The sequence below is a fragment of the Amphibalanus amphitrite genome, unplaced genomic scaffold, assembly GCF_019059575.1.
Source record: "Amphibalanus amphitrite isolate SeventyFive unplaced genomic scaffold, NRLGWU_Aamphi_draft 000308F_arrow, whole genome shotgun sequence".
Lineage (NCBI taxonomy): Eukaryota > Metazoa > Arthropoda > Thecostraca > Balanomorpha > Balanidae > Amphibalanus > Amphibalanus amphitrite.
Window position 1 is genome coordinate 64,914 of NW_024881803.1, and position 24,323 is coordinate 89,236.

Genomic DNA, 24,323 nt, shown 5'->3' on the forward strand with positions numbered 1-24,323 from the left:
TTACATCAATCCGCCCTATAGTTACCCTGTTTGACATGTTTGCACCAAAGCCAACCCTTAGACCCCTAGCTACGCCATTGTTTCATATGCATCATGTCATGTATTTTATGCTCGCCCCCCCCCCCCCCAACTTGAAAATTGTTCCCGGGCCCCTGTGTCCAGGGCGTCAAGGGAGAGAGTGAGAAAGTTGCCAGTTTTGTCATCAGAAATTCACCAGGTGGTTATTTTTGGTCTGAATTCGCTCCAGAATTTCAACAGTCACGCGAAACCATGCATCATTGGCGTGGGCTCTTAAAGGCAATGAATGCTCTTCTTATTTAATATGCACTGTGGTTCTCTTCTCAAGACTGTATGATAGTGCGCTAAGACCGTATACACTACACTACATCTCTGATGTAGTGTGGTTCTCTACCAAATCTCTATCCTGCTCCTTATTTGTGATTTAGGACGGGAAAAAATACTCTACCTTCATTATCCCTGTCGCAGCTGCGCATTGTTTGTAAAGTTCCACAACCACGCGAGAGTTTTGATTCTTCATACTTTAGGAGGTAGTGTTTTATTTGATTTTTTTGTTTTTATATGCAACTTGTATATAGGTACTCTGCTTGATATTTTTGCATATTTTAAGAGGGAGAACTGGGGAAGAAAAGGAGTACTTGATTGCCATCGCAGGTAATTCAGATTCGAACTGATTGTTTTGAAATTGATACCTAAGTTGAAGTTATCCGTTTGATTTCTGATTCATTATACCAAAAGGATAGAAAATAAATATTGAAATACCTACATGGTCGGATATCAGCCTGGTAGTTAGTAACAAGGCTATATGTTTAATGTTATAGTATGTTTTATTCTAAAGGATTCCCCAAGTTCATTATCGAAGCTCTCACGTGAGTTTTGTCAAATTCAGCGTCTCAGTCTGGCTAAGAATTTCTTACTGTGAAAATGATCAATTTCAAATTGTGCTTGGTAAATACATGGGAGTTGTGTCTAAACCCGCGCCCCGTAGGGCTACCGGCGGACCCTACCACCCGTAGGGGGGGGGGGGCGAAACGGCCCCCCTAAGATCTCAGAAATTTACCGGCCGATTTTCAAAATTCAAATGGCGTTTGATAGCCCCACCCAGGAACTACCTTGTGGCCAAATTTCATTGACCTAGGTCAAACCGATGACATCACAGGTCAGGTCAAAGGTCGGATTTTCACCATTCACAGGCATTTCAAGAAATGTGTTGTGAAATCGAGTAAATTGGTAAGTTATTGAAAACCATTGATGGTAATTGTTCGTCAAACACATACTTCGCTATCTCAGGTCACTGATACCAGGTCAGGTCAGTCACAGAGGTCAGGTCACTTGGGGGTCACAATATGAAAGTGTCGTGTGATACATGTTTTATGGTCCATTTTACATGACAAATGCGATTATGTGGGTCAGGCAGCCTTTGGGGCCAGCTTAGGTCACGTTTTGGTGAAGGTCAGGTCGAGGTCAGGTCATATAAGGTCAAATTTCAAAGTTGATATTTTTGCACACAAAAAAATCGGTATCGATTCGATGCATCTCGTCACGGGGAGTCCAATGGTGGTCTTTGTTTTGCCCTACGATGTCTAGAATTGCCAAAAATTGAGTTTGAAAATTTGACGTCATCATTTTTTAACAGTTTTTTTTTTCGCTATAACTTGGCCAAAAACGAGATATCGATCTGAAATTTGGTATTTAGATAGAAGACGGTAGGTATTATCACATATATTCCGTTTTTCCAAACTAAAAAAAAACTTTTTGGATTTTTTGGCTAATATATCCAAAAAATCGCCTTTTTTTATCAAAACTCAAAAATTTCAAAAATCCGAAATAGCAGTTTTGTAGCCCTGTCAATTCTACACCTTTAATGTCTTGATCATTTTTCTGTATCTTCAAAGCTGTAGGCCTGACAGCTCTTCTCGCGAAGGTCTTTTTCGGTCGAAAATGGCAGAACATGACGTTATTCTGACGTCATTTGTGGCCAGCCTATCATAGCCCCTGGAAAATTGTTTTGGTCACAATGTGTAAAATTGATGCCCGGAGGGGTCCTGAAAGTTAAGTGGCGATATCTCCAGCCGGGAGATATCGACGGAAAAGGACAGGGGGTTGGCGATGCCTCCCCTACGGGGCGCGGGTTAAAAAATGAGCATACTATGATGACGTCACTGGTGGCAGCTGGCAGTTGGCACCCAATGTCCATACGAATTACGAAAGCATTAATTGCTAACAAATTTTGGGAAAACTTCGTTTTTCACTCTTACCGAAGCCCGATCCGAGTAAGCGGCTGCGGTTCTGTCGATAGTTATTCAGTACATTGCAATGCAAGTGAAGTTCCGCAGCATATGACATCACCACCGTTCTCATATCATGTTTCAAAACGCAAAGTCTGAGTCAGTAGGCGGAACTATGGTCAAGCGTGCCCATTTTTGGGAACGCATTTTCGTTTCCATGTTTGGGAACAATAAACCCAAATATGGGAACGCCATGAGGCATTATTGGAAACAAGAAGAAGAACCGTTAAATGACATCCAAAAAACATAAAACGATCGTGAACTGCCTTATATTTGTCTCAATATTGTTGGGAAAGACTTTGATATTGTAAGGGCCATCGTAGTTTCAAATCGATTCCCTATTTCTAAAGCAGTCCACCACCCGGCACCGGGTCGCGTGCCCAAATTTGGGAATGCTCTTGTACACTGGCTCGCGCTGCAAGCGTTCCTTATTGTGGGAACGGCGTAAACAAAATTGGGAACGATTTCACTGACGCCTTTCACGGGCTCTTTTCATTAGCATCACGTCCAACGCCGCAAGTTATTGTTAACCTTCCAGGCGGTGGGGGGGGGGGGCGCATTTTTTGCCCCCCCCCCTTTAGTTTTTTTCTTCTATATATCTCCAGAACCGCTGCGCCGATCGTCACCAAACTTTCAGTACCCTCCCGTGAATAGCTATTGCATATTGTGACAAAAAAAAAATCCAAAGGCTATGATAGGTTGGCCGTAAATGACGTCAGAGTGACGTCATCTCTGCCATTTTCGACCCAAAAAAGGTTTCGCGGGAAGAGCTGTCAGGCTTACAGCTTTAGAGATACAGAAAAATGTTTCAGACATAAAAGGTGTAGAATCAAGTGGGCTACAAAACTGCTATCTAGGATTTTTGAAATTTTTGGATTTTGACCCCCAAATATCAATTTTTTAATATAATAGCCGAAAAATCCGAAAAGTTTTTTGAATTTAAAAAATCGGAATATATGTGATATTCCCTACCGCCTTCTATCTACATACCAAATTTGAGATCGATACCTCTTTTTTTGGCCAAGTTATAGCGAAAAAAAAAACTATTCAAAATTGATGACGTCAAATTTTCAAACTCAATTTTTAGCAATTCTAGACCTCGTAGCGCAAATCCAAGACCACCATTAGACTCCCCGTGACGAGCTGTATCGAATCAATACCCATTTTATGCAAAACTAACAACTTTGAAATTTGACCTTTTTTGGCCTGACCTTGACCTGACCTTGACCTGACCTCCACCAGAAAGTGACCTAAACCGTACCTGATGGTCTTATAACCAACACCATTGAGTTGGAAATGGAAAATTGGCCATAAAACATACATCGCACAACCTTAGTGAAGTTGGGTTCATGTGGTGACCCTTGGTGACCTGACCTGTGACCTGACCTGGTATGACCAGTGACCTCTAATAGCAACACATGTACTAGACAACTGACGCCCTATCGCTGATTTTCAACAAAGTGGGTTTTACTTGGTGTTATAGCGCTTTCCCTAGAAGACCCGTGAACGGTGAAACATTTTATCTTTGACCTGACCTGTGACGTCATCGGTGACCCCGAGGTCAAAGAAATTTGGTTGCCTTCGACAAATTTGACAGGACTATCGAACGTCGTTTGAATTTTCCGGATCCGTTCAGCAGTTTCGGAGATACGGGGGGGGGGCAAAAAAATGCCCCCCCCCCCCCACCGCGCGGAAGGTGGCCGGGAGGCCCACCGCCTGCCGGATTAACCCGCGCATGACTGGGGTATTTTCCGTAACACGAGTGACTGAGGGGGTGGGTGGGTAGGGGGGCTCTCCAGAGCACATGAAATGATGATCTCATTTTAACAAGTCGATGGAGGAAATAGAATCTGTCATTTTGCCGCCCAAAGCTATCGAACACTTGCTCAAGCATGTAAAATCATGATTGCTTACGCTTTTTGCTAGGTCTGACGCTTAGCATTTAGGTACATTGTCGGCCTTGATGACGTCTATATTGTATCACTAAGGTCAGCGGAGTTTTCTTCTATAATTCACGATCAAATTAAGGTAGCGAGTCGGAAAAGCCGCCAATGGACTCAGAAAGATATGCCGAATCAAATATAATGCAGCATGACATTTTACGACCAACTACGTGACCTGAGAGGCTGTGACCCGACCTTGACCGAAATGATAAAGTTATGTACAACGTTGGACATCCGTTGGTTTCAGAGTGGTACCGTGACTTTGAAAGGTACGAGGGATACAGGATCTGATGATCGAGGTGATGCCCGGTCCCGCCTGGCTCCGAGCGTGTGTGTTCGTTGGTACGCTGCCGCTGCGCCAGACGGTACTCGGACCGCGGCCATTGTTTGTTTGGTCTCTCTCCGACCGAGGCCGTCGCTGGAGACAGAGTTTCTGCTCAGTGTCGGTCCGAAGTCGCTGCCGGTGACATTACTGAGCTGGAGTGCTCGTTTTGGGTGAGTACATTTTTGACTATCGGTGAAAAAATGTCATTAGGCTTGTAATGTAGCGTATCGTTCTGTTGGTGGATAGTGATCATAGCCTGTCCCTGTTTAGGAGAATAAACTTGATTGAAAGGCAGCTTTTACTAGCCAATAGGTCAATCTGTTCACGGATGTCCTGCTCTCCAAACATTCATTACCAGTGATTTGTTATTTGCAGACCAACTGGCAGTTGACCTTGAGCCTCGCTCACTGCCCACTGCCACGATGGGCCGTCTGGATGGCAAGACAGTGCTGATCACGGCGGCTGCACAGGGCATCGGTCGCCGCTCCGCGCAGCTGTGCGCCTCGGAGGGTGCCGTCGTCATTGCCACTGACGTGAACGCGGCGGCGCTGGCCGAGCTAGCGACCGAGTCTCCTTCCGTCACCGTCCGCAGACTGGACGTCCTGCGACGGGACGAGATCGAGACGCTGGCCGCCGAGCTGGCCGACTCTGTGGACGTGCTGTTCAACTGCGCCGGCTGCGTGCCGGACGGCGACGCGGCCGACACGACGGACGACGTCTGGCAGCAGACGTTCGACCTCAACGTGCGCTCCATGTTCTGGCTGTGCCGCGCCTTTCTGCCGGCCTTCCGTCGTCGTCGGGCCGGTAGCATCATCAACATGGCTTCAGTGGCCGGTCTGAAGGGCGTGCCCAGGCGACTGGCCTACGGTGCCAGCAAGGCTGCCGTGGTGGGCCTGACCAAGTGTCTGGCCGCCGACACAGTCGCTGATGGGATCCGCTGCAACTGTATCTGTCCGGGCACAGTGGACACCCCCAGCTGGCGCGGCCGGGTGGCGGCCAGCCATGACCCGCAGCGGGCCCGTGCTCAGTTCGAGGCGCGCCAGCCGATGGGCCGAGTGGGGACGGCTGATGAGATTGCCTGGATGGTGGTTTACCTGGCCTCGGATGAGAGCTCGTTCACCACCGGGGCGTCGATGGTGGTGGACGGTGGCTGGTCCATGTGATGGACGGGCTGAGAGCTGGCACGGAGAGGATGGTAGGCGTGTGACGTGTTATCACCTTTATGCGGCAATGACACGTTCTGGTATCAACGACGGAAAGTGAAATATAAGAAGGTTGCGAGGTATTTGATAGAGCAAGGGTTGTTCTATGTGCCAACAACCTAAAGGTCTGGCTACAGTATGCGGGATCCTACTCGCGTGACCCGCGTTTTGTCGGGTTTTGCGGGAAATCGGTACGCAGATGAAGTTCAGCTCATAGGAAATACACAGGCTCGGCTACACTGGGGTCACGTAGATTCAGTCAAGGAAATCCCGTATGCTCAGCACAGGAAATGCTGGATAGTCGGGTTTGTCAGGAGATACAAAGTACAGAACTACGAACTTTTTTTGGCAGAATTCTGCACCCGATGGGAATGTGATGTCTTGAACGAACGTCGTGTAATAATGTTCGGAATCCACGGGCTGTGTAGCAAATACTGATGAGGTCACGAAAAAATAAGCTGGGACTCGGCATTAGCGATCAGTGTCCGTATTATTGTTTGTCGCTGTAATGTGATGACTTATGTGCAAAAAAAAAAAATAAACAACGGACTTTATGTGACTTATGCCGTTACGTGCCGGATGGTACCTAACCTGGATCCCGCGCTAATGAGTAATTGTCGTGCTTTAATGAGTAATGAATAAGTAATAAGTAATAAATAATGAGTAAGAAGGGAGTAATAAGAGAGTAAGTGTTGTAATGAGGAATGAGTAATAATGAGTTTGGAATTACAGTTGTGGCCTAAGGACAAAAATACTGAACAGGGGTGGTTGGCATCTACAAACTACAGACCCAAATGAATTTCGTGATAAAGTCATAGAAAATTGTAGCACAAATGCTGCCAAATGCCCATAAGAGCTATGATGCGCTTTGTTACGCCTTGCTCTTGCCTCGCCATTACAGTCGGTTAGCAAGCATAGCCCCGATAAACAATGGTTGGGTAATGAGGTCGCCGTCGACGCGCCCGTAAACCCCAACAATCAAACCAAATAAACAGAGCATTGCTCGGATAATTCAACGCAAACTTCTGAAATGCTCCAACGCTCAGAAGACATACAGTTGTGTACACAGAGATTGTGCACCCTCACACCGCCTCTTTCCCTGACCCTCCGTCCCTCGCTTTCCAGAGATGTCGGCTGACCCTGCGCCTGTGCGTCGCTCGACGCTTCTGGCGGCGGCGGCGGCGGCAGTGGCGTCTCTGGCGGCCGTCTGGCTGTGGCGCCGCCCCCGCCCCCGCCCGCTCCGGGCGCTCCCGGAGAAGAGGATCGTGGTGGTGGACTCTACCGATCAGTGGTCGACCGTCGGACGGGAGCTGAGAGCGTGAGTTACTGCTGCCGAATGTGTTTAGCTTGCGAGCGACCTTGCATCGCATTCCAATAGTTGATTTTGAGTCAACTTTCGATTTTCCTCGCAGCGAGTTCTGCGAGGCTTGCGGGTTTTTCGTTGGAGTCGAATTTCGGTTCGTTGCGCTGATTTTGCGACTATATGTAATTTTCCGAAGGTGTACCGGCTTCACTGCATTCATGAAGTTACCATAAGGGAACGGTCTAATCACTATGAATTAGTATTATGCCCGCAAACTCAAAACCCGCAAACTCGAGGTCCAGTGTGGGACGGCCTCTAAAGTGTTATTTGTTTTCATTCTCGCCTAGATGTACCAAAGATCTCGTATATACGAGGCATTTCGTACGAGGCATCTCGTACATTTATCGTTTTGCGGTGTTTAGGGGTAGTGGTATGTATGCATTTATGGTATGTATGCATTTATTCAGTGCATAAATGCTCTACTGACCCGTGCTTTCTTGCCTCTTCTCGCATATCAGTTTTCCTTGCACGTCCCCGCCGCTACTATGTTGGGATCCCGCCGCGGTGGCGGATCAGCAGTATGGTATGTGCCATATGCTCTGACCCTGCCTCCATCCTGCTCTCGTTCTCAGCCGGTGCTCCGAGACGCCCGTACTGGGCCTGGACTGCGAGTGGGTGACGGAGCCGGGCGGTCGGCGGCGGCCGGTGGCGCTCCTCCAGCTGGCCACCCTGGATGGACTGTGTGTGCTGGTGCGGCTCTGTCGGCTACCGGATCTGCCAGAGGACCTGCGGGTGAGAGAGAGAGAGGGAGAGAGAGAGAGAGAGGGGGGGGGGGAGGGAGAGAGAGAGAGAGAGAGGGGGGAGAGAGGGGGGTGGGGGTTCGAGACAGGGAGGGAGACGGGAGAAGATTACACAGTGTGGGGGGGGGGGGGCGTGGCACAGTGTTGGAGTGGGTGGACTTTTTGCCAGCATACCGCGGGCTGTTTATATGTAATGTTCCGGGTGTGCTGACTATAGATTGCTCTGCCTCTGCTGACTGCTCAATGGCTGCTGCGGGACCACTCGGTGCTGACCCCTCCCTCTCCCCTCCCCCAGTCTCTGCTGCGGGACCACTCGGTGCTGACCCCTCCCTCTCCCCTCCCCCAGTCTCTGCTGCGGGATCTTCCCGTGCTGACGCCTCCCTCTCCCCTCCCCCAGTCTCTGCTGCGGGACCACTCGGTGCTGACCCCTCCCTCTCCCCTCCCCCAGTCGCTGCTGCGGGACCTTCCCGTGCTGACGCCTCCCTCTCCCCTCCCCAGTCTCTGCTGCGGGACCCTCCCGTGCTGACGCCTCCCTCTCCCCTCCCCCAGTCTCTGCTGCGGGACCACTCGGTGCTGACCCCTCCCTCTCCCCTCCCCCAGTCGCTGCTGCGGGACCTTCCCGTGCTGACGCCTCCCTCTCCCCTCCCCAGTCTCTGCTGCAGGACCTTCCCGTGCTGACGCCTCCCTCTCCCCTCGCCCAGTCTCTGCTGCGGGACCACTCGGTGCTGACCCCTCCCTCTCCCCTCCCCAGTCTCTGCTGCGGGACCACTCGGTGCTGACCCCTCCCTCTCCCCTCCCCAGTCTCTGCTGCGGGACCCTCCCGTGCTGACGCCTCCCTCTCCCCTCCCCCAGTCTCTGCTGCGGGACCACTCGGTGCTGACCCCTCCCTCTCCCCTCCCCCAGTCGCTGCTGCGGGACCCTCCCGTGCTGACGCCTCCCTCTCCCCTCCCCCAGTCCCTGCTGCAGGACCTTCCCGTGCTGACGCCTCCCTCTCTCCTCCCCCAGTCTCTGCTGCAGGACCTTCCCGTGCTGACGCCTCCCTCTCCCCTCCCCAGTCGCTGCTGCGGGACCTTCCCGTGCTGACGCCTCCCTCTCCCCTCCCCAGTCTCTGCTGCGGGACCACTCGGTGCTGACCCCTCCCTCTCCCCTCCCCCAGTCGCTGCTGCGGGACCTTCCCGTGCTGACGCCTCCCTCTTCCCTCCCCCAGTCGCTGCTGCGGGACCCTCCCGTGCTGACGCCTCCCTCTCCCCTCCCCAGTCTCTGCTGCGGGACCCTCCCGTGCTGACGCCTCCCTCTCCCCTCCCCCAGTCGCTGCTGCGGGACCCTCCCGTGCTGACGCCTCCCTCTCCCCTCCCCCAGTCTCTGCTGCAGGACCTTCCCGTGCTGACGCCTCCCTCTCTCCTCCCCCAGTCTCTGCTGCAGGACCTTCCCGTGCTGACGCCTCCCTCTCCCCTCCCCAGTCGCTGCTGCGGGACCTTCCCGTGCTGACGCCTCCCTCTCCCCTCCCCAGTCTCTGCTGCGGGACCACTCGGTGCTGACCCCTCCCTCTCCCCTCCCCCAGTCGCTGCTGCGGGACCTTCCCGTGCTGACGCCTCCCTCTTCACTCCCCCAGTCGCTGCTGCGGGACCCTCCCGTGCTGACGCCTCCCTCTCCCCTCCCCCAGTCTCTGCTGCAGGACCTTCCCGTGCTGACGCCTCCCTCTCCCCTCCCCAGTCGCTGCTGCGGGACCTTCCCGTGCTGACGCCTCCCTCTCCCCTCCCCAGTCTCTGCTGCGGGACCCTCCCGTGCTGACGCCTCCCTCTCCCCTCCCCCAGTCGCTGCTGCGGGACCCTCCCGTGCTGACGCCTCCCTCTCCCCTCCCCCAGTCTCTGCTGCAGGACCTTCCCGTGCTGACGCCTCCCTCTCCCCTCCCCCAGTCGCTGCTGCGGGACCTTCCCGTGCTGACGCCTCCCTCTCTCCTCCCCCAGTCTCTGCTGCGGGACCCTCCCGTGCTGACCCCTCCCTCTCCCCTCCCCCAGTCTCTGCTGCGGGGCCCTCCCGTGCTGACGCCTCCCTCTCCCCTCCCCCAGTCTCTGCTGCAGGACCTTCCCGTGCTGACGCCTCCCTCTCCCCTCCCCCAGTCGCTGCTGCGGGACCTTCCCGTGCTGACGCCTCCCTCTCCCCTCCCCAGTCGCTGCTGCGGGACCTTCCCGTGCTGACGCCTCCCTCTCCCCTCCCCAGTCTCTGCTGCGGGACCCTCCCGTGCTGACGCCTCCCTCTCCCCTCCCCCAGTCTCTGCTGCGGGACTTTCCCGTGCTGACGCCTCCCTCTCCCCTCCCCAGTCGCTGCTGCGGGACCGCGCGGTGCTGACGCCTCCCTCTCCCCTCCCCCAGTCGCTGCTGCGGGACCGCTCGGTGCTGAAGGTGGGCGTCGCCTGTCTGGAGGACGGCGCGCTGCTGCTCGCGGACCACGCGGCGCCGGTGCGCGGCTGTGTCGACCTGCGTCACCTGGCCGGCCGGCACCCGGACAAAGCGCGCCTGCTGCGCCGGCCCGGCCTGGCCGCGCTGGCCCAACATCTACTGGGAGTTCATCTGAGCAAGGGCCGCCGCCTGCGCTGCAGCAACTGGGAGGCGGACGCGCTCAGCGCCGACCAACAGGTCAGTGTGGAGCGGAGCGGTGGACCGAAAGGAAGGGGACCGTGGCGCCAAAGGGGAGGGAAGTGGTGTTCCCAAGGGCGACTCATTGTGCTTATAAAACTTAGGACTGTCTCCCACTTTTTTAAAATTTATTTTTGTCAGTTTCAGCATGATCACAAATCACTACCTTTTCTTGACTGGCGTCTCCTCTCATAATCTTCCAGTTACCCGTCCGTCTGGTTTCTTTCCTTCTTCCTTTTGTCCGACCATCCGTTTTCTGTCCGTTTCCCGTCCATCGACTCCTGTTCCTGGACCCACCCGTTTTCTGTGTCGTCCATTAATCAGTTGTTCTTCCCTCAGGAGTACGCCGCGGACGACGCTCTGGTGGGCGCGCTGCTGTTCCGTGCCCTGCTCGAGCCCAAAGTACCGGAGCTGACTCGGAGTACGTGGCCGCGCGTGCTCTCTGCCTGCCAGGGCCTGGTCGACTGCAAGTACAAGCCCAGCCACGCGGTGAGGACCGGCGAAAGATCAAGGAAGCCGCTGAGCAGGCTGCAATTGGTGGCTGGGAAGGGGTTTAATTCGATAGAGGGGTACTGAGCGCAGGTGAACTCCTAGGTGATAGAACAGTAAGCCCCAGCTAAAGGTGTACTGGTTTTGTTAGCGTATGAGTTAGACTAAGAAGGTTGTCATCAGGGCTGCGGAGTCTGAGTCGGAGTTGGAGTCGGTCGGAGACCACAGTTCCGCCCGGAGTCGGAGTCGGAGTCGCCAAAAATCTTACCGACTCCGACTCCGGAGTTAGAGTTAACGCTGCGTGGCTCAACGTCATGCCCTGCACCTGTTTACTGGGCGATCCTACGCTCGTTGACCTTTCGAAATCAAAGATTTTTTACGCTTTTCCTTCGAGCTGCCAGCAAACATTAACGAGAGAATTAGACTACTCCGTGGAAGTAAACCATCGCGTGACACCCAGTACCCACACCACCTAGCACCTGACATTAACCCTCGCATGTGTGCGGCGTTTGCCAGCTTCTAATGTGTAGGGGGGGGGGGGGGTCGGTTGGACCCCCCCCCCCTTGCCGTTTGGCCCCTGATCGAGCTAGAGCTTCGCGGAAAAAACGAGCGTGTTGCCCGTGACGAGAGGAAGCCGATGATACCCAATTTTAAGGTCATTGGTTGACCTTCCAGGTCAGGTCAATGACCCAAAGTCGGGAAAATCGGGACCTGTTAGAAAGTCGTAAAGTGTGGCTTCTAATGGGTTTTTCGGGGTGCTGATCACGAATATCGTGTTAGTTTTGATCACAGATGATGTCTTGAAGCATTTAGACCAGGTCGGGTCAGGTCAGGTCAGGTCAACCAGTAGGCGTCGTGACGGGTATTCGTAGTACGTGTCAACCGCCTCTGACAGCTTCGTAACAAGTTACGAAGTCACCAAAACTACTTCGTAAATGTTCAAATGGTTGCTAAATTCGAATTCAGCTCCAAAAACTAGCCTAGAAACATGTAAAACTCGAAAAAGTGAACCGAGGTCACCCGAGGTCACCAAAGGTCAATGACCTGACCTGACCTTCAGGTGACCTTGACACCCACGGGAGTAACATCAAATTACATGTTTGAACGTTTGAAACCACGAAAAGCTTGCAAACGCGCGGCTAGTGCGAGCCGACATACGCGAAATCGCGATTCCGGCCAAACATGGTCTCGGAAAAGAGGTCACAGGTCAAAGGTCATTCGGGTCAGGGCCATGAAATTTTCAGGGTAGGTGTAAAATTGATCAATGCGAGGGTACTGAAAGTTTCGTCGCGATCGGCCGCTTTTTACGCGAGTTATTCGCGAAAAACCATGGGGGGGTCCATCCGACCCCCCCCCTACACATGCGAGGGTTAAAACACCGTAGCTGTACAAACAGGGGCTATTGGTATAGATAGATAGATAGATAGATAGATAAGCTTTATTTCAGACTCTGGGTCCATACTCTTAACTACTGATGATTTCAGTCAGTGCAGTGGCAAGACAACCAAATGTCACACAAACAATCATTCGGGCCTGTTTCAGCACTCGCGCAGAGCTATGTGCTAAAATGAACGTACAGTTGCTGTTGCCAGTGGCGCCTCAGGCGAGAACGGTATTTTACACTCGAATTTTCAGTCTTTTTTACCAGCTCACTATCACATGTACTCAGCCTGCACATGAAGTTGTAGATGCGCTGTCTGATGAGAACGGCACAATGAGGAACACGGTGCACGACACATGTGTGAGAAGAACTCTCGTACCTAGAAATGCCTAGCATAGTTTTCAATACCGTATGGTAAGCCACCATCAGCCGGCGCAACATACACTGGCGATAATTTGACCACAAGTGTGCAGTGTACATAGATGAACAAAACGCTGTAAAGAGACGCACCTTTGCTGCTACCGAGCACATGTGAAAACGACGAATCAGCACATTCCCCTGTTTGTACATTTGTTTACACTGCCGATCTATGTCAAGGTCATCTGAGTAAGCATGATTACTGATGATATGCCCTAAGTACTTTACATGATCAACCTCCTTTAGAGGAACACCTTCAATGAACAACCTTGGCAATATCAAATCTTTCATGTGTTTAGAGCGACAAGCCAGTACAACACTTTTCTTTGCATTGTACAAAATATTGCAAGTTTTTCCGAATTCTCCACACAATGAAATCAGTTTGCTCAACCCTGCAACCGACGGTGATAACAATACTACATCATCTGCGTACATCAGATGATTGATTTTCGCATCCCCTACCCAGCAACCTACATTCTGTCTATTTAACAAAGAACTCAGACCGTCCATATACACATTAAACAGATATGGGGACAATATGCCACCCTGCCTTACACCGTTCGATACCCTAAATTTAAAGGAAATGGCACCACCCCACCGGACACACATTTCCTGACGGGCGTACCAGTACACGAGTACACGAACAATGTATATTGGGACTGCTCTGTCTCGAAGAATGTCGAAAAGCCTTTTATGCTGTACACGATCGAATGCCTTGCTTGAATCCAAGAAACACATAAATACACTGCCATTCATGGACTTGTACAGATCAATAGACTGTTTCAGGAGGTATATGCACTGGTCAGTTCCCATTCCCTTTTTGAAGCCAAACTGATTGGAGGCTGTCAACAGGTGGTCCTCCATCCGTTCCAAAAGGATTAGTTCTAGCGCTTTACTCATTACGCTAGCTAGCGCAACGGGTCGGTAGTTATCTTTTGCAGTGACCTTACCAGCTTTATCCTTGATAATCGGCACCAGGACCACCGCCATCATTGATTCTGGGAGAATGCCGTGCATAAGTAGTGCTGTGAAGCAAGCGGATAACTTTGACGATAAACTTTTCCCCGCATATTTCAAGTTTTCGGCCTGTAAACCATCAATCCCACTAGCTTTCCCACACTTCATTTTTTGGACAGCATCCTGAATCTCGCCTTCGGACACTCTGATATCACCTACAGACGATTCCCTGTCCTCTTCCCAGAGCGTACCATCTGATGACGGCATCGAATTGAGAAGGCTGGAGAAATGTTTCCCCCAAAAGTCAGCAATCTCACCCTCACCACACACACCGTCAATCACTGATGGTAGGGGAGTACTACTGTTACTCAGCGATCTTATTTCTTTCCAAAAAGATTTACAGTCATTGTCACATAACTTTTTGGCGATGGCTTCACGTCTCAAAACACTTTCATTTTTCTTAACAAAACGAATGGCATACTTACACCTGGCCCTGCCTCTGCTGTAGGCATCAAACACTGGGCCATGCTTAGGTTTCCCTGCTTCTTGCCAAAGTCGATACAGGTCTTTCGATTCTTTGTACAGGTCAGAAACATAGTAATTCCATCCAGGGACACATTTGAAAGACTTTCTGGCCCTAGCATCGTTTACAAAATTTTCTGCCTGCAAAAGGGCGCGACATATTTGTTCGTACAGCGCTATGCACTCTGCCCTGTGTTCCTCTGAAGTGCAGTTCGGTTCAGAACATGTTATGCCTGGTGCATCAGTTGCAACACTAGTTAACAAATCCTTACATTTATCAGAGTATATCTTAAGAGATTCAGGAGATAACTGGTCCCACTTAGTGCTACTTTGCACATCGTTTTGAACCGCAGTCATCTCTGGTAGCTGTGTGATATCCATTTTGAGCAATAGCGGCAAATGATCACTTAATGAGGGCTGATCGCCAATTTCCATATCAGAAATAGCAGCATGTGCATCGCTACTGGCAACAACATGATCCAACCATGATTGAGTACCCCAAGCGTCGCTTACATACGTAAAACTGTCGCCAGGTAACATCGCATGTGATGATAAATGAAGGCTGTTAGAATCACAAAATTGCACTAAGGCAGAGCCAAATAAGCTATTGGGGCAATCCTTCATATCAGCATTCCAGTCACCCAAAATTAGAAAGCATGTGGTGTTAAGGTCGCTGATGATACTTTCTAAAACTCCTAACTGTTCAGCATACTTATCGGTATTCTCACGACACTGAAATGGCATATATACATTAAGCACGATGAGACGTTTTGTGGGCAGAGAAATCTCAAGGGCACAGCACCAGTCTAATTCTAAGTCAATAGGTTTCGCAAATGCTGCCATAGACTTCCGAAACAGGATAGCTACACCACCAGACGGATGACCAGTGCATATACCATCTCTAAAATCTTCTGTTGCACAACCAAAACCATAAAATTCTTCATGAAGACTATTCAGGTGACCTAGCTCCTGCTTTGAATACCACGTTTCTTGAACACATGCTATGTCCGCGCACTCTAATACATCAACAACATCAGGGCGTAACGATAGGCTTTTACTAGTTTTGGGGAGACCTCGAACATTGAAACTAGCCAATCTCATGCGGATGAGGAGCTTGGGCTGATGGTGGCCCGGTTTTGAGCGTTTGTGATCGGCCCACGCCACCTTCTCACATAGGTGTTCTCGGGCCATAAGTCTGGCTGTATTAGCGTGTTTGGCTCTTCACATCTGCAGCTGACACGAAATGACCTGTATGTGTCATATCGAGTTTGAACGCTCTCAACTCTAACATCGCTATCTGCGCCCAGCTTTCCTATCAGGAAAGTTTTGACCATCTCAGGGGACACAGACGTGTGGAATCTAGACACAAAAAGGTGCGCTCTCCTATGGGACCTACTGTCCACTGTTAACAGTCCAGTGTTTTTCGCCGCGCCAGTTACGCTCCCAGAGGATTCGTTGGTTGCCCTCCCCACAGCTGTGGAAGGACTAGCGCTGGGTGACGCTGCAGTCTCATTTTTAGTCACAGGAACCGGTTTTAGCTTACCGTTTACACGTCTCATCGTCAACCAGTCCTCCTCCTCCTCCCGCTTAGCTGTAGATGACACGACATCTGCATATGAAGTAGCTCCCCTTCTCACTTCAGCTTTATCACTAGGAGAACTGTCGTTGAAGCTGTTCGAAGCGTTGCGCGAGTCATGGGCAGCGACCGTTGCTAGCTGACTCCCGGAAACAGCAGCAGCAGCTCTTGCAGTAGCTGTATGCGCTGAAGTGATGTCAGTCGCAGCAGTCGAGGTCGAAGAAGTCGAGGTCGAAGTCGTAGCTTCTGAAGTAGAGGCTACTGTGACGACAGGAGCAGACATTGCACCAGCAACGTCATGGTCAGTCACAGCAGTCTTACTCTGGTTGCTCACGATCTGATCAGTCTGGAGCTTGACCTGGCCGACCACTTCCGTGAGCGACTGCACGGCGCACTGTTGGGCGGTCATACTGTCCTTCAGGAAATCAAGCTCTGACTGCGTTTTCTTGATCTGGCTTAGCAGACAGGAGACATCAAGACTGTCAAAAGAAACCGGAGGCAGCTTTTGTAGATCACGGGCTACAAACAAGGGGACGTCTGTTCCCTTCTCTTGCATCAGTTTGATTATGTCTTCTAAGTTTTGTTGAGTTTTTTTCCTCCCAAGTCTTTTCTTAAATCTGGAAGTATCAGCTCCAGCACACATATCATATAAGAGCCTTTTTGATGCTTCTACATCCGCTTCATTAAATGTGGACTCACATAGCTGAACAATGGTATCTGGTGGTAAAGTATCAAGCTTGTTCTGAACGAAGCAAAGAAGTTCGTCAATCGTGATGTTCTGAGAACCAGCTGAGTTGCTCATTTCTTCAGTATTTTATCTGTCGAGGTTTGCTTCATACGGGCTCTGTCGTGCAAAACACGAGAATTGCAACGAAAAATCAAGAGCCAATCACGACTTTCGCAAGGCTAGGAAAATCAATGCCAAGCGAATTAGGTCAAAATTTTTAACGAGTTAAACCGCTGATTAAGCAGCTTAGAATCCACTAAATCGGTATGATTCTAGTACAATCGCGTACTACAATTAATGTTCTTTCAGAGCATACCAATTTGATATTACACCGATTGCCATATCCGCATTAAATAACCAAAAAACAGGAGCGCTGCAAAACACGTCCGACCAATCCGACCAATCCGACCAAGGTATATTCATTATTCAGCCCAAACGAACACGGCAAAAAACATACACGCTCAAAGTCCCTAGAGAGATTGCCATCTATTCTATCGGGCTATTACCGTCACGCGGCGCATTGATGCCACCACCACCTCGCAAATACCTGTCGTGTGTCCAATTCCATCCCCGGAAAAAGTCCTAACTAAAAAAAAAAAATGGGAGGGGGGCTAATGGGGAAAACACATTTTGTGGAAAACCCCACAATGTATACATCCTTCCTCCATGCAAATACAGTGGCGGCAAATGCGCTTGGTCACGTGACCAAATCTGCACGTGCAGTTGTGGCGAGGGCACTTCCCGAAACTCTGGTGCCAACGGCCTCGCGGCGCCCATAGAGAATACATGGGACCTTTTCTTTTCAGACCTATCGTGTCTAAACCAAGCCATTTAGTGCAAGGATACGACTGGTTTGAGATTCAGTAGTCTTTGGGCTATAAGTCGGCATAAGAAACGTATTTTTATCGGCAAAATTCGCAAAGTACCAGGTGGTTTTCCGATACCCTGCACGCCTCCTAACCCCCGGCGGCCGACCGGAGGAGTCCGTAGCGCTCCACTCACGACTTTTGGCGATAGCTCAAAACATCTTACAGCTAGAGGGCTGCTATTTGGCACACTTTTATCTTTGCTTCCATACGCATCTTTGGAAACCAATTGCATTTCCGTCTCAGGTCAGATCACTGACTTATGACGTCACACGTGAACCTCTGCAACAGTCCCAAAATACCGAAACTTCGCAATGCCCTCGGTGCCAGAGGAGCTGTCACAGCGAGATGATACTTACAGGATCTAGTATCCTCTAGGAGTCTCAAAACTTGTATATGTCGGATTTCTCCTAGAGGTCACATGAGGTCAGGCCGATCGCGTGACGTCACCATTACAAGTCAATGGGGAAAATATGGAAACTGTAATTTTGACGCCGAGAATGAACTAAACCTAGCTCAAGCACATGGAATCGCAATTTCATGCAATTCTTGCAATGTCCAATGCTTCACTTTTGCATCTTTAACCTAGCGTGACGTCATTTATGACGTCACAAAGGTCACAAGTTTTTTTCGTCAATAACTCCTGATTAAATTGAACTGGCAAGTCGGAAAAGTCGCCAATAGACTCGGGAAGACCTACCGAATCGAATTATATACGATATAACCTCCTCCGACCAAGTTCGTGACCTGAGTGCCTCTGACCTGGCTTTGACCCGATGTGAACACCTTATGTTGACCCCACCCAAACAAAAGTGAACGATTTTAACGCACCGGAGCATGACAAACATGATGGTACTAAAATCGCGACTCTGCGCCGTTTTTTGGCAATGTTATTTCTCAAAACCCGAAATCGTATTTTGGCCCTCGGGGCACTTGACCTGACCCTCAGGCCTCAGAGGCCGCCAGTTGACCTGAGACTTTTTAACCGTGCATCAATCGCTGCGTCCCCGGTCCCGTAACGGCATACATGCTTGTTTTTCCCGCGAGGCTAGCTCAATTAGGGCGAGGGAGTCGTACCCGCCCACTCTCGTGGCTGGGGCGTAGGTATGTAAAAAAAATGTCTGGTGATGATTGATGCAAGATTCTTACAGATAATGGTAGATGAAGGTAGGGCATCAGTTATTAAAGATAAGTGAAACAAATTTGCAGCCATCAGTAGCATTGATTTATGTTATAGAACCATGGGCGGCGGAACGGGGAGGGCACCGGGGCACCGTGCCCCCTTTAATTTTGGCATTTTAACATTAGCCCTATGGGCGTTGCATGCAGAAAGAATCGGACCGAAAGTCGGCAGTGCCCCCCCCCCCTTAATTGAAGGTGTTCCGCCGCTACTGTTTAGAACAACTGTAAGCTGCATGCTCAGCTGTTCAGTTTCTACCTATGCCTGCAAACACAATAAAATCAATGGAAGAGTAATAATAGATTAATTGCATTTTATTGATGCTATTCAAGTATCAATGGTAACTATGTCACCGATGATTCAATATTATTTGCACGGCATCATTTACCACCACAGTCTAAATATTTAGCATCTAAAATAATGCAGTAAAATACGCTGCGCCACGTCTGTCGACAAAATCTGGTGCCAACTCAAGGTCAAACGGAAAATATGGTCACGTGACCAATGTCCGGCAGCTCATTGAAAACCCCATCTTTATTTACAGGTGTCGTGCGTGTAAAAAAAAAAATACTTCTAGTGATGGGTAGGTGGGAGCGCAAAAAAAAAAAACACGGTCAAGGCGGCCACAACCGAGCTGCGACCATCCGGACAGCTCAACACGCAATAGACACGTAGCCACTTTGAACATCGCGCCGCCGCCACCCCACGACGAGCCGAGGAAATGCACCAATCAGGAGAGGTCAGCGCAGGTATGAATTTTAATAAAAACGTCCGGAGTCGGAGCTGGAGTTGGAGTCTGAGTCGGAGTCGATTTTGAAGCCGGAGTCGGAGTCGGAGTCACCCGAAAATCCATCGACTCCCTAGCCCTGGTTGTCATGTCATACCACTCGTGACTACCTGGTTTTACGGTAAAGCTGGGCTCCAAGTTTTTTTTTTTCGATGCAGTGCATTCATAAGTTTACCGCTAAGTTACATGCTTCTGGAAATGCGATGCGGCAGTGTCGATAACCAAATACGCCGTCCGCCAGTTCTTACGCATACCTGACTCCCCTGTCTCCCCCTCCGCCTCTCTGCTCTCACAGGCCCGTCAGCACGCCGACCCTGCCGTGTCGCCGCCGCCGCCGCCCGCTCCAGCGAACCGCGGCGGGTCGCGTACGGTACCCACCTCCTACCAGCAGTCCAAACAGGTGTCTGCGGGATACCAGCTGCGGAAGAGCCAGCTGTACGACAACGCCCGGCTGCTGGCGCCTGACGACCAGCCGCTCAGTGTGGTGGAAAACTCCAAGGCCAGGTGGGACCTGGGAGGGAGCCGGGAGGGTAGTGAGGTCATAGGAGTGGTGACATTTTGAGGTGACGGTTCCCGGTGACTGTCAGTGATATGTGTCTCAGTCCGATCCAGATGGAATCTAGTTTATGAATAGTGTCTTGAATGGTAGATCATGACTGAGCTGTCTAACTAGATGCCCAGAGCTGTCTAGTGTTTCCGCACCTTTGAACGGTCATGAAAGCATTTAATTTCGCGAGTAGTTGAACAAAGCGCTTTGATATTTTGACAGGTCAGTGCATGCATCTCTGTACTGTGACCCTGGTGATTTACTGAGCTGCTTGCTGACGCTGCTGCCCTCTTACGTGCCTTGCCAGGTGGTACGTGTATAAGGGGCTGGGCGATATAGTGCAGGAGGATCCCCTGGTGGTAAAACTGCGGTTCGAGCCGGCCGGTCGGCCCCAGCAGGAGGGCAACCACGGCTACTACTACCTGCAGGTGAGGATAGACGCTTCTCGGTTGGTATGTTATTGTTGGTCTCTGAGAAAGTGTGTGACTGCTGTGTGGATGACAAATGATTTGACGATGGCCTTGGCTTTATGTTTTTTTATGAAAAGGAGGTTTAGCATGTTATTCTGTTGATAAACATAACACAACCATCTGTTTAGGTGTTGTGCTTCCAATTGGTATGTCGGTCACTGTTGAGGACTTGCCTTCATTATCTGTCGCGCCCTCACTATGACTCTCCTGGTTGTTAGAGTGAGATTGATGAGTTTGCTTCTCTCCTTGTGACAACGATTGTCTCACTCGGTCAGGAGAAGGACAACTGCTGTGTGCGATGTGGCGCCAGCGACGGCTACGTCAGGAAGAACATCGTGCCGCAGGAGTACCGAAAACACTTCCCCGGTGAGTACAACTGGGGAAACGCCCGGATCGATACCCGTTTTCGCGTAATATTCCCAGCACACTGATACTCTGTAATACATAAGGCCATGTCTTTACTACGCATAATTGCATAATTTGTATTTGAAGAGAAAATTTACTCTTGTGCAACGCTAAATTATGCTCGCAGTAGGCACACTTTGTGTCGGAATCAGTTGAGGCTACAGACGAATGGTAGGGCGAGTCTTGACTGGTTCGTATCTAACAGACTCGTATGGAGTCTGGTTCGTATCTTCATTCGCTGTGTCGGCCGGAGCAATTCTATCCAGCTCGACCAGTTCCAGAGTCGACCGGAAATCTAGTCTTACCAGATTTTCCGTCCTGTGAGTTGTACCGAACACCCAGTCTCGTCTGGTGTCCTATTCTACCACGCGTTTGACTGGCGCCGCGCGCCGCCCTGCTTCATCCGCAGAGATAATGAAGTCGCACCAGTCGCACGACGTGCTGCTGATGTGCGTCAGCTGCCACCAGGAGAGTAACAGCCTGGACCTGAAGATGCGCCAGCGGCTGGCTGAGGAGTGTCACGCTCCTATCGGAACAGAGGCTGACGTTAAGGTGGGAAGAACGGGAGCATTAGCTCGTAGTTCTCTCTGCAGTTATAATTCGCTTGTGTCTTAGTATCTCCCAAATGAAATTATCTTAAAGGGTCAGCTTAGGCAATTTCTACCATCCCTTCCGTCGCATTTATTCCCCCCAAGGGGTGGCTCGTGCCCGCTTCCCTTCTCGTAACACGAAGTATAGTCAGAACCCAGTGCTGATCATGTCGAGTCAGTTTGCATGCGAATAGAATGCCCCTTCAGGAAAGACGTTCACGTTCCCCACAACTCCCTCGGTGACTTTCTCCGTTGTATCGCAGGTGCGGGAGGACCAGGCGCTACGGAAGGTGAAGTCAGCGGGCCGCGCGCTGCTCAAGAGTCGCGACAAGCTGCCGCCGCAGCGGGCCGCCGAGCTGGAGAGCGTGCTGCGGGACTACTACGGCGTCAGCACCATCACCGACGACATCCTCCACAGCGCCGCCAACATGTGCACCAAGTGGGTACTGCTGCATCAAGCTTCAATAATTGTGGTGGTCGTCAATGTGTAAATTAAGCGATGAATCATGCAAATGCATGAATTTAGCCACTCAAATTTTCCTTTGCTTGTAAACGAACTGAAAAAAATGCGCAAAGAATATTTTTTAATGAAATATGAATGAAGTTTCTCTACATATTTTGTATTTTCCTTGTCATTGGTATCTCCCCAGTGATCTCAAACGGCATCTATGCTTTACTCTGTCCTGCCAGTACCTAAGTGTTTATGTGTTCATCGACCACCCGTAATGTGTCTCCGTCTCTAATGCTGTCCCTCTCTGCCACTCCCGCAGCCACCCGAACTCGGAGTACATGTCGCACGGCGAGGCCGTCTACCGACACTTCTGTCAGCCGGGCCGCGGTCTCATCCAGCTAGAACGCCGCTGGCGGCAGCACTTCCTCGACTCCATGCGGCCCGCCCGGCTGCCCGAGCTCTGGAGCGTCGACCACAACCACGCCAAGATCCGCTGGAAGATCCGACGCGCTGACTGGCCGCTGCGAGTGAGAGAGGATATTTGGAGGCGGTGTATTGGGTCGGAGTACTGGGATGAGAAGGACGAGGGCCCGGTGATGGGGCTGGGACCGGGCGCCGGGCGTGTGAGGGAGAGGGAGGAAGAGGAAGATGGGCAGGATGTTGAGACCGAAGATGGTGGAGAGGAGATAGATGTGGAAGAGGATGGAGAAGTGGATGTAGAGCTAGAAGATGAAGATGAGGAACTGGAAGATGATGGGGAAGATGTTGAGGTGGAGGTGGAGGGTGAGGTTGACGTACAGGTAACAGTAGAGGGAGTTGAAGAGAAGGACAAGAGAACAGTGAACGGTTACGGAGGCGCCGCCAGCACCTAGGCGGCGCCACTGACGCGGTGGACCCGTGGCGACGTGCGGTGTCGTCAGGAAGGTGTTCATGTTCCAGTGACTAACGTGTCCCGATTGACCGGCACGCTCAGCAGTCAGCGTCACAGCCGCTTTCGGTAAGTCCGTCCTCGAGAGAGGGAGAGGGTGTGAAACAGGGTATCGAGATGGGATGGGATGGATCGTGCCGCTGTTGCTGTTACAGCAAACGCAGGACATCATTTAGGCTAGGTTAGCGTCCGCAGAGTTGGAACCAGTCTTGCTTTTAGTACCCACTAGCTTGGGTAGTACAGGAGTACCGTTCAACGCCTGTGGTGCAGTGGCGCACGTCGCCTCTTGTGATGTCCTAATTGGTAGTTAGTCGCCTGACTGGGTGCGGTTGGGAAGGGTCACTGTCGCGTGCTCTATCCCGCATAACAACTGAGACGGTCCTGAGAAGTGCTTTGCCAACCCTGGTCCAGGTTTAATCTGGTGGTGCTTGACTTGTCGATTTCATCGACATATGAGTGGGTCGTTGTGTCGCTGGCTTGTGTTTTTCATCGACTGCTCTTCAGACATTTTTAATCAGCTATCCACATTCTTACCTTTTGCAATGCATTGCTGTGATCATTGGTGTTTGATGTGTGCGACAATCACAAAATTCGACTGTTTTTAATCATATTAGCACACTGCCTTTGTCAGAGATCACCCATGATCACATCATCTGTTTTATTCCCGATTCATTTTGTTTTCGTGATATTGCTGCAAGGCTATTGCTGCAAGGCAATATCCACGATCCATGAAGCCACGCAACACCTACCTCTTTATGGTAATGATGACAATCCTCACACGCCATTGATTGCTTGTTGTGACCAAATTCGCCACACGGTCGTCTCGGCTCGGCGTTTTTAGCTCGTGCGGGGTCCGTCGGCCCGGTGGACCCGTATCGTTCACGGTTGTCCCGTGATCCGTGATGAAACCCCGTCACGGAGTTTCGCTCTCCCCCTCCGCTCTTATCGTTAGATTGTGCAGCGGCGTCAGAGAAAGGCGGCGGAAAGTGGCGCAGTTGCGACAGCTGATCATGACTAGATATACCTCGAGACCGTGGTGATCTGATCCGGCAGTTTGTTGCAGAGCACGTTTGTGATATGGGATCGTCAGCCCGTTTTTGTACCTGTTGATTTGTGATTGCTGGAGTTTAATTTCGCGTAAGTCATAATAAATTGTGATTTATATGCTTTTCCCTATCTTTGTGGTGATTACCTACGGCCTATGCTATTCTCCGAGTCAGTTTCGCTCACAGCTATGTATATCACATTTAAAGGCAATAACACATGTTATCCACGCACCAAAATTCAATTAGGAATGCGACGCCCTATTACCCTTGAGTAACGTGATCCTGTATATGTAAACGATACACGAGAACACTATGTAAAAACAACATTTGCGATTGGTCATGTAGTGAAAGTGGTGACTCAGGCGTTTTTCGCTAGCATCACTGACGGACAACACTCTGTGCTCACCGCTCACGACAGTATGATGTGATGTTATGAAGTCTCAACAGCACACGCGGCAAATATAGGTAG

General features: G+C 50.8%; 2 protein-coding genes across 4 annotated transcripts; both read left to right on the forward strand.

The window, feature by feature from the left end:
• The first annotated feature begins 501 nt into the window (after positions 1-501).
• On the forward strand, positions 502-23,978 carry LOC122388108 (exonuclease 3'-5' domain-containing protein 2-like). Of its 3 annotated transcripts, none has more exons than XM_043378908.1 (11): positions 502-548; positions 6,902-7,094; positions 7,712-7,871; positions 10,252-10,515; positions 10,855-11,004; positions 19,713-19,921; positions 20,272-20,392; positions 20,710-20,800; positions 21,249-21,391; positions 21,693-21,868; positions 22,200-23,978. In XM_043378908.1, exons 2-11 carry the CDS (start codon positions 6,904-6,906, stop codon positions 22,750-22,752), a joined length of 2,058 nt encoding a protein of 685 aa, XP_043234843.1. In that variant the 5' UTR covers positions 502-548; positions 6,902-6,903; the 3' UTR covers positions 22,753-23,978. The 3 variants fall into 3 exon arrangements, with proteins under 3 accessions (XP_043234843.1, XP_043234842.1, XP_043234844.1); XM_043378907.1 differs by having other exon boundaries at positions 510-672; XM_043378909.1 differs by having other exon boundaries at positions 524-672; positions 20,716-20,800.
• LOC122388110 (3-hydroxybutyrate dehydrogenase type 2-like) lies at positions 4,497-6,330 on the forward strand. The gene is made up of 2 exons (XM_043378910.1): positions 4,497-4,744; positions 4,950-6,330. The coding sequence occupies exon 2, from the start codon at positions 4,997-4,999 to the stop codon at positions 5,735-5,737; it is 741 nt and encodes a 246-aa protein (XP_043234845.1). The 5' UTR covers positions 4,497-4,744; positions 4,950-4,996; the 3' UTR covers positions 5,738-6,330.
• Positions 23,979-24,323: the final 345 nt, after the last annotated feature.

Excerpts from the sequence above, each read along its gene's own strand:
- LOC122388110 (XM_043378910.1), top strand. The coding sequence starts at position 4,997 with ATGGGCCGTCTGGATGGCAAGACAGTGCTGATCACGGCGGCTGCACAG.
- LOC122388108 (XM_043378908.1), top strand. The coding sequence starts at position 6,904 with ATGTCGGCTGACCCTGCGCCTGTGCGTCGCTCGACGCTTCTGGCGGCG. Across the intron at positions 19,922-20,271 it reads GTGGAAAACTCCAAGGCCAG|GTGGTACGTGTATAAGGGGC; the intron begins GTGGGACCTGGG and ends GTGCCTTGCCAG. Across the intron at positions 20,393-20,709 it reads ACGGCTACTACTACCTGCAG|GAGAAGGACAACTGCTGTGT; the intron begins GTGAGGATAGAC and ends TCACTCGGTCAG.